Source organism: Semicossyphus pulcher, unplaced genomic scaffold (assembly GCF_022749685.1).
Source record: "Semicossyphus pulcher isolate SPU_LCO1_2020_fin unplaced genomic scaffold, fSemPul1.0.p SCAF_11, whole genome shotgun sequence".
In the NCBI taxonomy this organism is placed as follows: domain Eukaryota; kingdom Metazoa; phylum Chordata; class Actinopteri; order Labriformes; family Labridae; genus Semicossyphus; species Semicossyphus pulcher.
The window spans coordinates 17,433,723-17,447,350 of record NW_027211615.1 but is presented as its reverse complement, the minus strand read 5'-3'; the positions used below and the strand labels follow the sequence as shown (position 1 = coordinate 17,447,350).

Here is a 13,628-nt window from a genome sequence, read left to right as displayed (position 1 = left end):
TTTGTTATTGACTGTAGAGATTTATTTGTTATGTTGTTTTTCAGGCCAGATATGGCCAGACTTTCTTGTCTCTCAACCCGGTCTGATGGCCTTTTGTGATGGTTCTTAGGCTTCAGGCTACTGATCAATATTCATCTTTCAATAATGTTCATTATTGTTCGTATTTGGCATGAAGGATGTGATGACTCCATCATGCACAAACTTATGTATCCTTGAATATGTTTTTTTTAAAGTAGCTATTATATAATGAAGTGAGGAACATATGTTTTATAAGTAAAGGATATAATGAGCAGGTTGTTATCATGGCATGGAACCCCGACAAGGTGAGAAGGACCCCGACGTGAAGCGTGTCACCCTTAAGGGATTCCTCGGCCATAACAACCTACTCACGATACATTATCCCACTTATTTCAAAGCTTCTTACTTAGAAATTATTTTATTCATAAATTATTGTATTTGTTTTCCATTTAAAAATAGTCCATTATGCTCACAGTGAGAGCTGCATAGTAATGGTTGAGTCTGTAGCCTTCTAAAAATGAGCTAACCAAGCTAATATTACTGACATTATAATGAGCTAAGCTAGCTGTTTTTACTCACATTAAAATGAGCTAACCGAGCTAATATTACTCTCATTACAATGAGCTAAGCTAGCTGTTTTTACTCACATAAAAATGAGCTAACCAAGCTAATATAAAACACACATTATAATGAGCTAAGCTAGCTGTTTTTACTCACATTAAAATTAGCTAACCTAGTTGGTTTCACTCACATTAAAATGAGCTAAGCTAGCTGTAGCCTATTTCCTCACATTTAATGGAAACATTTCCACTGATGGTGAAGTGTGACACGGTGAACGGGATCGCAGGAATCAGCGCAGAACCTGATGGAAGTTTACTGTCTCGTCACTGTCAGAGTCTGTCGACAGATTCTTCCACATTCACCGTCTTTAAACACCGCATTTTCCCGTACTGTTTTCTATTTAATGTTTACTTCATGTGCCGGCCTCAGTTTTGTAGATCTCTCTGTGGTAGGCTTTTTTGTGTCTTTTAACCTTTATGCTTTCGCTCCACTGTTTTTGGCAAATTACTGGGCTTCTTTCGGCAGATTGATAAGATTATGGTCTGTTATCGAGAAATAACAGACCTTGGAATGCTGTGATTAACCAATCAGATTTAAGTATTTAACACAGCTGTGCAATACGTCTTGGTATCTGGAATTATGGGGGTTATATATTAGCAGCTTGCCATTGACCTGAATCTTTGTCTTTTTCTTAAGGCCCTGAACTGCCTAAAAAATCAATGACTATGTTTCCTGCATGAGGTTAAGTCAAACAGAATAATACATATAGTCCTGTTTAACTTTTAACCAGTAATGCTCTACATCCTGACATGTGACACATCAGTGTGTGTGTGTATTCAAACGTCATATATATTTAAGGGAGCGGCAGAATTTATTTGAAGATATTTTACCAGGATCCCATTTGAGAAGCATTGTCAGCCCAGGATGTCTGACACCTCAATGTGAGCGTGATATTTATTGCAGCGATCGCCTGCTGTGAGTGTGCTCTGACTTATTCGCTGCCGTGGGACAGCTGACACCTTCTCTTTGATGTAAGCCTCTCAATTCATAAGTCCTCAAATATATGGGCACTTTCACAACACAGAGAAGGGGGTTTATCTGTCGTGGGGGGGGGGGTATCAGAAATGATTTGTTGATGATGTGATTTTCATCCCTCTGAAAAATATGGCTGCATAAATAAATGCTCCCAAGCAGGCGACCTGATGATGGAGCTGTGGCATAATCTCTGAGATGAAAGGAGAAAACTTTCTGAGCCAATATGCTAAACTCGGATTTAAATGTGTCCCATTTGAGTGTGTGCATGTTGTTCTCTGGGAAGTTTAAATGCACATTTGGATCATCACATGAATGCTGTTTGTTTGTAAAGCTTCAACTAATTAATGTGCCTTTCTATTCACCTGCAGGAGGTTCCTGCAGTTTAGCATTCAGGGCACTCGGATCGTCTGTTATGTCACAGATGAAAGCCTAATCACACACCACCCTTAATCCCTGATTAGTAATAGCAGTCGATTCAGGAGTATGAAAGTCGATTTGCTTGTGCATCATGTGGCATCTGTGAAGGTCTTATATCAAAACAGCTTTTCTGTGCAGATGGTGAAATTTCCTGTCTTAAGTATTAACCTTTAAATTTTTCTTTTTGGCATTTTACTGTACAAAACCTGTGCCGGGTGATACATGCACTTCACCCACCGTGTACTGATACAGAACTGCAAATGTAGCCCTTTGATAAGATTTATTTCTTCAATGAGCTACAGTGAGGTCAGATCCTCTCCTGCCTCCTCTGCTGCTCAGGTGAAGAGCAGCTTGGAAAACATAATTTCCTTGGTAATGACCAAACAAGCAGCAGTGGCCCTCGCCCTGCTGCTATCATTAAATTGGTGTTAAACACTCTTTGAATCAAGGTGTTTTAACTAATGGTTTCGCACTCATTAGCCTCCAGCATTGCCCTTGACTGCCTTGAAGAAGCTGGAGCAGTGATAAAAGTGATGCTCTGTCTGTGAGGCCAAACAGCATATCTTAAGGACATTCAGCAAGTTTGAGAATTAATTAAATATAACACTCTATTAAAAAGAAAAACTTTAGACAGCATTGCATTATTAAAATACAGCGATTACACACATAAAAAGTCTGAAGATTGAAGAAGACCAACACAAGTCACCACCAAACAGAACACTCCGCTTTGTGTCACATTCCTGCTTCACCCTGCCAGGGTTTCTGTCCACCTGCTAGCTGTATATTATCCTCTACTTCGCTAGTACAAGTTAGCAAGCGCAACGTCAATATCAAAGTTATTTTGAATCAAGTAATGAGCATCAGCTGCTGTACATAAACAGTGTACCAATGTCTGCTATTATTTAGCTGAACATGGCTGCACATGCTACCAAACTAGCAGCTAACAGCTTGGTAGTCTTCTGAACTAACAATTTTACTGAGCATTAGACTGTAGAGTCAAGTTAGCAGCGTTGGCTGGCTAAGTTGTTTAATCCTTACTTAGCCTGCTAGCACCTGTTAGCTAGTGCATAGTCAATGTCAGAGTGATTTTGAATCAAGTTACGAGCGTTGGCTGCTGTACATAAACAGTGTACCAATGTCTGCTTTTATTTAGCTGACCATGGCTGCACATGCTACCAAACTAGCAGCTAACAGCTTGGTTGTCTTCTGAACTAACATTTTTACTGAGCATTAGTCTGTAGAGTCAAGTTAGCAGCGGTGGCTGGCTAAGTTGTTATTCCTTACTTAGCCTGCTAGCGCCATCAAGTTACGAGCGTCGGCTGCTGTACATAAACACAGTGTACTAATATAGTAACCAGCTATAATTTAGCTTAACATAGCTGCACATGCTACCAAACTAGCAGCCAACAAGCTTGGTTGTCTTTTGAGCTAACATTATTACTTAGTATCAAAGTGTAAAGCTAATGTTAGCATTGATGGCTTGGTGGTAAATTTAGGGTTACCTTAACATAATTTAATTTTATAAATGTTCTCAGAGAACATCCATGTAGAACCAAAAAAACACGAGTCTTCCTCTCCTGTTGTTGTAGCTAACAGGAGCAAGCTAGTTAGCCCACGGTTGCTCAACATAAAGTGACATTATAAAATTATTTCTAAAATAAAACTTTTTAATTCTTTTATCAGCTTCATTTTACTCTATATATTCATATAATTATTTAGTTCATAATGTCTTCTGTATTAATGTAATACTGAATGCTTTGGAGCTCGATGCCATCAGCTCATGCAGTCTCGAGTTCTCACCTCGCACCACGATGGTGGTCGACTTCTTAGCTGGGTTCCCCACATTGTTGCTGGCCACGCAGCTGTAGACCCCCGCCTCATCCGAGCTGATAGCTGGCAGTGTGAGCGTGCCCCCCTTCACCACGCTCCTTTGCGGCAGGCTGTCGTTACTGCTGACCCAGGTGAGAATTGGTGGCGGCTCTCCACCTGTGGTGATGCACACCAACGACACGGTCTGGCCTGGATTCACCACGATGGGATCCTCCACCAGCAGCTTGATGGACGGGGAGGCTGCGGAGGAAGACAGTGTGGACTCTTTGAGAGATTGGCAGGGGATGAACAACTTTGGCAGTTATGACAGTTGAAAGACTGCGCACCACATCATCTGTCTTTTTCCATGCCCGTCTTCAATTTATTAAGACACCTATATTTTACTGCTAACATATTGCAATCTACTTGGAATAAAATAAAAGTCTCTGAAAACAGCGATTTTGGTTTTACTTTGCTTATAAAACATGCATAAGAGTCAAAGTGTACCTGTCTTATTAGTGAGTCTGAAGATAACACTGCGGTCAGGGATCCCACACACGTTCCTGACAGAGGCGATGCAGCTGTAGTTGGCGTAGTCTTGAGGACGCAGGTTCTTCAGCTTCAAAATCTTCGTTTCCCCCTGCAGCTCAGACCAAACCAACACTGGTATGCAAATGTGTGCAAAAACATCAGCATAATCAAGTAAAAGAAATGCAAAAACCTAGGTACTGGGGAGGAGGATGACAAAGGCCAAACAGCTCCAGCGAAAGGTCAAGAACATGAATATGGATGCTGTTTTAATGAAGGCAAAAAGCAAAGGTAGAAAATATTACAGTAAAAAGCTTACAAAAATATGCTGGTATCTGGTGTGTCAGCTTGTTTAATCCTGAACATGTGGATTACTTTCCATTCAATGGCCCTCAGCTTCAAAAAATATGGATGGCTCAGTGGGGGGTCCCTCCACAGACACGGCTATCTCACTGTGAATGTATGTTGGATTCCAGCCGCGCCTGTCAAACCGTGAGCCCCGCCCAGAAGGCTAGCATGAAAATATGACCCTTTGATGTGACTGACTCAAAAATTGGGGTGTTGGGTTTGAAGGGGGAGGCAGCAGATTAAAACGTGAGTGAGCCACGCGCTGCGGCAGTCCACACAACACGACTATCGAACCCTTTCATATCCAAAGACGCTTACGGATGACTTAATTGTATTACATTAGCCACGGACCTCACACTCAACATAATTTTTTTCTCAGTCACCTCCTCTACTTTAAGACATAAAGACGGTGGTGTTCAGAGTGCAAGCTTTACTCGCAGCAGGGGGGGCAGATTGGAAGGGAAAATCTATTCGGAAAATGCAAGGGGCAGAGAGAGGAATGGAAAGGACAAACACATTAAACTGAATTGGACAGGGGGATTGATGGCTATATTGATGGAAAGATTGAGCACTAAAGTACACCAGAGCTTTGGGAATGGGACTTATGGTACTTGGTAAAGGGCAAAGAAACTTTGAAGGGGTGTATTGTCAGGTGAAAAAGTATTTCTCCTGTTCTGTTCTTGTGTCTTAAACGCTTAACTTTGGGAACATAGAAGTACAAACAGCTGGATACACTTAAAGAAAAACTGTTGACGACACAGTGTGAGTGAGAAAACTGAACAAAAGTGCTATAGTAAAGTGTCAAAATTGACACGAATAGCAGTATGTTGCTAAATGGGCTTTAAATGGATACCTCCTCTGGTTTTTCCAAAAGAATATCACACCACAAGGAAACATCAAACCCCGTCGTAAACATCAAAACGTATCGACTTCTCTAAAGAGGTGAGAATCTGACGAGAGATGAGAAATGGCTCTGTTACACCTGCGATAATTGTGCTATTTGTCGGCACTTTGTGGGGGAAATTATGTAGAGAGAGGTGGAGGAGAAAGTAACAGACAGCAGAAAACACAAGGTTTCACAATAAAAGCACAGCTCTTGGCCACATTTAATAATAAACCGTTATGGGTTTTTTTAGTTTGAAATGCCACCACTGCATTTTTACAGTGTCAGTGGGAATATGGGAACATTTGGTTAAGTGGAAAAGAGGCCAGGGAGTGAAGCTGGAAGGCAAAATAGTGGAAGTAGGAAGGTATAGAGAAAAACTTAATTCACAAGTGTGCCAGGCCAAAATGGAGGTCTGGCTGCGCTCTAATGGACCCAACTTCACCCCGAAGGCTCCATTTGGGCCGGTTATGAATTTGTAACCCGATTGTCTGGGGTATTTTTCAGGCAAGTTCAAGCATATTGTTGAAAATAATGTTATTAGCCATTTGTGTAAGATATTACTAGGAGTTTAGTCAGGATTTATTCGGGGCTGGACTCGCACAAAGCTAATCTCCGGGTTTGGGTTGCGCTCAAATTTTCAGACCCAATTGAAGCTTTTATAGAGGGAGGGATGATGGAGCGAGGGAAGGGAGGAAGTATGAAACGAAGGATGGGAAAGAAAAGAAAAGTGTCAGATGAGGCCAAGTTTTTTCAGCCTCCTTTACACGCTCCATTAGTTCCTGAACAACTTTTCGATTTGGCGAAACATCAATTTCAGTTTCTTTTTCTCTTAATCCTCTTTTTCCCCCTTTCTCGCATGATTTTTTTTCCTTTTTTTTTTATTCTCTCTTCGCCCACTTCAACATGCAAGTCGCTCCGCCATTCAGCCAATTCAAAAACTACAATTCCCTCACTCGTGAACAATCTCAATCAGTTCTGTCTTGACAGCACAAGATCCCCTTCTCAGAACAAAAGCTTCTCAATTTTCAAATTGTAAAGAAAATCCACTCAATTCGTAACTTTGTGAAAGTGGGTTAGTGAAATGATATTGGGTTAATGAGTACAACTTTTACTGTCCCGTAGCTCAGCAAGAGGCAGGGATAGTGATGGGTTTCGGGTGCGGTTAGGAGACGAAAAAACCCACCATCTAACTATAACTTCTAATACATAAAGGCAAAGAATAAACCCTATTATTAGAGTGTTTAATGTTGGAATATGTCACCTTTCGAACAGGATGCGTGTTGATTCATTAATTAGCAGCTGTGGCTTAGTCATCCCTGTTGTGAAAATGCAGGAGGCGTGCGTGTTGTGACAACATGTTTTTGCACTTCTTACTCATTGTCAAAAGAGGTTGATGAAGGGCGTCATTAACATACTTGTAGTGTGTGTTTACAGCTCTACAGAAAATGTTGAACACCTTCATGTATAAAATATGCCACCCAGGAATTAATAATAAGCCAGTAGTTATCGAACACAATCTTTTAAAACATAAATTAGTCATCCTAGTCGTACAAATACCCTCCCATGGCGAGGGAGCACTGTAATATGAGAGCAAGCTGTCTGAAAAAGCTTCAGCAAATTTAGCTCTTGATGAACACATCTTTTTCTAAGCCTTTAAAGGTTCTTTATGGATGTTTGACACCCTGTAATCTGTAGCTTATTCACCATATTCCCACTGCAGCCATTTTCCTCTGATGTCACGCTCAGGGTGGGAAGCTTAAATGCTGCTATAATCACATAAATGTAGATAATCTGACATTATCCTTATCATTTCATCTCGTCTTGCATGATCAGTTACTTACGGAATAAAGGAAAGTGAAAATCCTGCGGGACATAGAGCTCGATTTCATTTCAAAACAACCGATAACCTATTAAATACCTACAGCTTGTTCACAACAGCTAATGTTACTATTTAACCAATTATAAGCTAACACAACAGCTAGCTAGCTAACATCAACGTTAGATAAAAAGTTGCACCTTTTCTATTGTGTCTTGAAAACACTATCAAACAATAGCGTTAGCTTGAAAATGCTAGCGAATGTTAGTGTTAGCTGTTGTCTAACGCTAGCTAATTAGTTATCGAATATGTTGTTTTACCCTGAAACACGGCAAATGTCCCTCCGTCTTTTTTACTATCCGGTATCTTTACGGTTTCTAATTACCGTAAAATTTGTAAAAGATGCACTTTTAATACATTTCTTTTCATCTAAAAAGTGGGCTGCGTCCTGTATACCGGTGTGACCAATATACCAGTATAAAATGCAGAGAGGTATTTTATTGTGTTACAGTATTTTACCTAGATGATGGCGCTAGTAAAAGCTTCGTCATGAACATGTGCTGTCATGACACCAGTGCAGCCACCACCCTCACAACATTAACGTAGGCTGAGTTCAACTACCACACCGGTAGCTAGCAGGATTACAAAGTTGACATGGTGAAAACAGATGGGAGTCTACAATTTGAGTGTTTTTTGAATGTGTTTCAAATGGTAACACATTGAAATAGTGTTGAAATAACTTAATACATAGCTGTAGAAAACCTTTTTCCCTCTGGGATACCCCCAAAAACGGATGTGACTTATGTTCCGGATTTTACGGTAGCTGAGAGGCAGTAAAAAGTTATTCTTTTATCAGATTCCCTAGGTTTATAAGATTTGATTTATACGTTTATAAGATTTGAAACCAGCATTTCAACAGCATCAGCATTTCAGCTTCCCACCCTGAGTGTGATATCAGATGAAAATTGTTTGTTTATGGTGAATTTATCCTTTTGTTGTAACGACACTGGGAGGGTAAATGGTGCAAGTCCAGCATAGAGAACCGTTATTAGACCCAGGATTGCCAAATTTCCTTATCCGACTGCTATGTACTCAATTAAACAATATATTATTCTTTACATCAGTTTTTCTCTCTGATTCGACACTGTCACTTACATCACTTTGCCCCTGTCTTACCTGAGTGAAAAACGGCTCGTAGATCTCCACTCCCTTGTCCGAGCCCTGCGTCAGGACCTCTCTCCCGCGATGCCAGCTGTAGCGGACGGGCGGGTTGGAATTGGCCACACAGCGCAGAAACACAGTCCTCTCGTAGTAGAACTGCTCCTTAGCTTCTCCTATGCTCTGGTGCACCGTCACGATGGGGTCATCAAGGTCTGCGAGAGGAGCAAAAACAGAGAGGAGGGGGCTGTCAATAAACACTTTCCCATGAGTTGTTCAATTGACGAACCAGTCGAAGACTTCTCGGATGGGTCGATGACACAGACAACATTTCATGCATGGATGTATATTTGCACAGCTGCTAGCAATGCTAAATAAAGCCGGTTTATAATATTTACATCATTGAACACACTCAACCTTTATGTCTTTGTTGTTGTTAAAGATCTACGTGAAAGGGTCAGAATTCTCCTTTCATTAAGAGAGTCCGTTATCAGCGTGCACACAAGGGTCGATGTGTGAAAGGAGGTGAGAAGCCCTCGACTTGAACTACTTAAGTCAATAGGATGCAGCCCAAGGGCACATTCACATCGCAGTCAATGAACGAGCTGCTATGCCTTCCAAGTCGCACTCCAGTGAGAGCTTCAAACATGGGCGAGGATGACAAATACTGCGCAAAAAAATAAAAAAACATGTTTGATGTCCATCACTTCAAAGAATAATGTTTGGCCGGCCTCTGCTCTGACTTCGGGAGCTCTCTGTGATTTGACACATCTGTTCTTCTCCACATTCCCAAAAGAGATCTGAGAGAAGTTTTTCACCCCAACGCGAGACAGTTTGGTTATTTGAGAACGCGCTTGTGGTTGATTAAATGGATTCAAAGTTAATCATCTTACCCGGCTATCACATTAAGCCTTGGCAAATGGTGTTCATCATAGCTGTGGTGTCTTCTTTTTAGCATGCTAATACTCGCCTTTTAGATTATGTCCATTTGCACGCTCAAAGAACGCGGGGAGCTAGCTGTTTCTCTTTCATCTCCGTACGAGATGCAATCAGTTTTTAGCACGAGCAAAAAGGCAATTTAAGGAAGAGGATGACGGGAGCTAATGCATGTTATCCCTCACGCTAACATTCAAACTGATAAAGGCTGACCTTTTGCACAGAAATGGGGAGTGATTGAGTAAGTTAGTTTATCAGTGAGTGCGCAACAAGGTGGATGATTGAGTGATTGCGAGAGCCGCTGTGTGAATGTGCTAGTGAGAGTGCACAAGCAGCTTACAGTAAATGAATACCCAAATGTTTAACGATTAAAAGCCTCCAGAGAAAAACTACACAGGCCTCAGGTATTATTAATGGATGAATTCATCCCTTTTAATTCTCTGGCTGCGGCCCACCCCTGGCTTTGCTGAGGATCAGGTCCTAATCAAGGCGCCCGTGGGCCTCAGAGCAGAGAATCCAGGCCTCGCCGCGCCAGCCAGAGAATGCTGATTCCTCAGTTTCATTAAAGACATGTTCTGCCCTACAGCCCCTTAATCAAAATCTAGCAGCGGTCAATACTTCATCCAGGATCCATTACAGTGTCTCAGGTAAGAGCAATTACCTTTGGGGAGGGTGGGGATAAACAGGGGAGGGGGTGACAACGCTAGGGAGAAGACAGAGCGATTGCGGGGCCATTTTAGAGGAGCAGATTGCTCTAAGTAAATACACTGATTCATTACAGAGAGGAGGGGGAGAGTATGAATCCTACATCTTATCTGTGACTCTCCCCAGCTCCCCCCTCATCTGTTTCCTGCTTCTAACAGTCAATTTAGCAACTGTGGCAGGAATGGAGTGATTCATTGACAGCCCTATCTACCTTGGGATACATGTGTCTCCGAACGTCGGACCTGATAGGGGCTTGTCTTTTTTTTTTTCTCGTGGTGACAAGCGCGTGTTTCTGCATGTTTGTGTATTAGGTACGGAGCAGTTTGGGCTATTAATAGGGCCCAAATGATATGCAGAGAGGAAGTGGATGCTAAGAGCTCAAAGAGATAAATATGGAAATATGGAAATGTACGCACTGGATTAAAATTTGATGAATTTCAAACAAAATTCCACCTCCACCATCAGTCTTTTCTCCCGTAAGGATGTTGTGCGTGTGTGCATGTGTGTGTGTCATTCTGGTGCAATTAGCTTCAGAAGTCATGCTTGACTGATTGTGAAGCTTAAATCCCCGAGCCCAGAGGAAAACTGCGGTGTACAGGCCGCCTGCGCCAGAGTTGTTAGGGTTTGTAATTGCAGGTTTATGGGTTCACAGGCCGGTAAATCGGCCCATGTACAGCTAAACGCCCCAGCGCGCTAACCTTAGCATCACTCCTGCTCACTCCCACCAAGCATGACAAGCCTCAAAGCTCTGGCTTTCTCTGATATTAAGACACGGGGGCGGGGCGGAATGACACACGGATGCAGTGCGTGTGTGAGTCAGAGAAAAAAAAATATAGCTTCCAGTTTATCAACCATCGCTTTAATCTCTGAATATGTTGATATTCCACATTTCTACTTTAAAGGCCTACCAAAACATTTGTTGGACAAATAGGCACAAGTGAGTGGTTTGGATAAAAGAGACGATGAAGATTAAAGAAGGTGCTTCATTATCACATCAAACCTCAGCTCCTTCCTTTCATGTCCCCCAACGCCCCCACCCTAAAAAAAAAGCAGACACCTGCACCAAATCTCGCACACATTACCTCGCTCCACCCACGAGCACACACACGCAGAAAGTAAAATCCTTGTACGGACCTGCACATGCCTTTTTTTTTGCCGTCTCTCGGGTGATAATCTAAAGCGAGTTTTCTCTATTCCTCCTTGGCTTTGATGTCGTTCACTCTCTCCGCCTGATCTGCCGAAGTCACCTGGGAAGAGAACACCTATCGGGCTCCCAGGCTGTCAGCCACGAGCGAAAGAGGCCTGCGATTAATTTCGCCTAATCACTCTCCCAGCTTGATTACCAGCGGGAGCAGCTGACCTGAATGACATTAATGCAGTGTCTTTGATGAGTAAAAAAGGCCCTGTTATGTCAGAGATAAGCAATTTGCTTTTATTTTGCGCCAGGGGACAGCAAGAGACAGCAGGGGAGGAGAGAGGAGGGCATGGTCAGGGAGAAACAGAGACAAGAGGAGGGTCAAGAGCATGTAAAAGCTTCTAATTCGCTGCTATCCAGATGCAGGGTTAATGAGGTGACGGTTCTGTACAGCAGCCGTCTCCGGCACTTGTTCCAAATAAGGGTGACTTGCTCTCTTTGTGGAGGAATTTTTTGGTAGAAATATGAGCAGAAGGCACAAGCGATTAGAGGAGTTATTACCAGGCGGCCTGCCCTGCGAAGGACCTCATCTTCAAGTGTCTTTTTTTGGAAGTTTAAAAGCAACTACCCCAAAAAAAGGGAAGAGCCACCACCATATAAATGGGAAAGAATACAAGGTGAATTCATTTTCTAGCTTTTAAAACATGACCTGAACATATTCAATATTTGTCAAAGGCACATGCTTTTGCGAATCGTGGAGTTCACTGGTATCATTTTCAAAATAAAAGCCCCAGATGCATGTGTCGGTATTGGGCTGGGGGGATTTCACACGTGATTCAGCGTCTGAGGTATTTCCTTGCTGATGCATAATGCATCGAAAAAGAATAAAAACACTGCCCAACATGAGTGTACTATGTGTAAATACAGAATTTCATATAAGACAGCAGACATAAAGCATGATATAGAAGGTTAGTGCTGTATGGGGTGCTTTAATGCATTTCATTTTTGTGGGTCAGAAGGTTAATAAGCCATCTCTGTGATATATAACAGGCCTCTGATGGAATATGTGAATCCAACATGTAATTTACTAGCAGAACATTTCCTTTCCCTCCATCTCACACCCCCTTTGGCAACAGTGACCTCTATCTCACGTCTACACTCCACAATAACCAGCTCCAGCCGGCTGCATCTATCCGGCGTCAGCTGTTGCTTCACACTAAAGTGTGATTGAGGCGGCGGATGGATGTGTTCGGAGGCTGGGTGAGGGAATGATGCATCTATTCCTGCAATGAGTCCACTCTGATGGTGGCGCCTGTGTAACAGAGATATCACAGCAAACTGAATATCATTCTCTGAGACGTGAGATATGAGCAGCTTCATGTGCTGCACAGAGAGCGTCTGTGGGGATGAAAGGGAGGAGAGGAGGGAATCCAGGGAGAGGCTCATTCAGTCGCCGTGTGATATCTGAATGTGGAACACAGACCTCCATGATGACGAACACATAAACAGTGACAGGACACATCATACAATGCGACAGCTAGGTGCAGCTCGCCACAAAATGAAAATAATAATGTTCTTGTCAAGGGGAAGAGGCTGTGATTTGCTGGAGCCTCCCCTGTTTGCACGACAACCTCACAGTCTCGACAAGACTCGAGGAAGTCATTGCTCCCAACCAAGAAATAGTCCCACACAGGCATTTTTTTAAAACGTGTTTTCCTACAGATTAAACAACAGACATAGAACATGTTAATAATTGAGCTTTAGCAGTGATTCTAGGCTGACTTGGTTACCCTTGGACTGAGCCAGGCTAGCAATTTCCCTCTGCTTTCAGTCTTTGTGCTAAGCTAAGCTAACAATCCGCTTGCTATAGCGTCATATCCACCGTACAGACAGAGACACTTTCAAACACAATGATGCTGTTTTATAATAAATCAGTGCAAGTCAGTATTAGTGACTTTAATCTGCGAAAACACTCCAGATGAAAGTTATCTTAAATTTTAAGCTAACTTTGGTACAATAGATTAAATGCTAATATAAAACATGGTCCTGTTAGATATCAAATGTTAATAAATAACATACCTCACATATGTATGGGTATTATTAAAATGTTTACTACTTTAATCTAAATGCATCATTTTTTACTTTAGGTATATCCCTCTAAACCAAACCTTTGACTACACATAATATGCTTTTTAAATCAGTATAATTAGTCACCTTGACCAAAAGTTGTACTTTATTTATTGAGTTAACTATGTCTAAGGTAGTGAAAAATGGTC

General features: G+C 42.0%; 1 protein-coding gene across 1 annotated transcript in view; it reads right to left on the bottom strand.

Annotated features, from left to right (window-relative positions):
• The window catches only part of LOC138613419 (MAM domain-containing glycosylphosphatidylinositol anchor protein 2-like), a 194,982-nt gene that overhangs the window by 93,001 nt on the left and 88,353 nt on the right, over positions 1-13,628 (bottom strand). The window contains exons 4-6 of the mRNA XM_069687090.1: positions 8,595-8,791; positions 4,348-4,480; positions 3,832-4,101 (exon numbers count right to left, since the gene is read on the bottom strand). Of these exons, the coding sequence (XP_069543191.1) occupies positions 3,832-4,101; positions 4,348-4,480; positions 8,595-8,791 (600 nt within the window). The remainder of the gene's footprint in view (positions 1-3,831; positions 4,102-4,347; positions 4,481-8,594; positions 8,792-13,628) is intronic.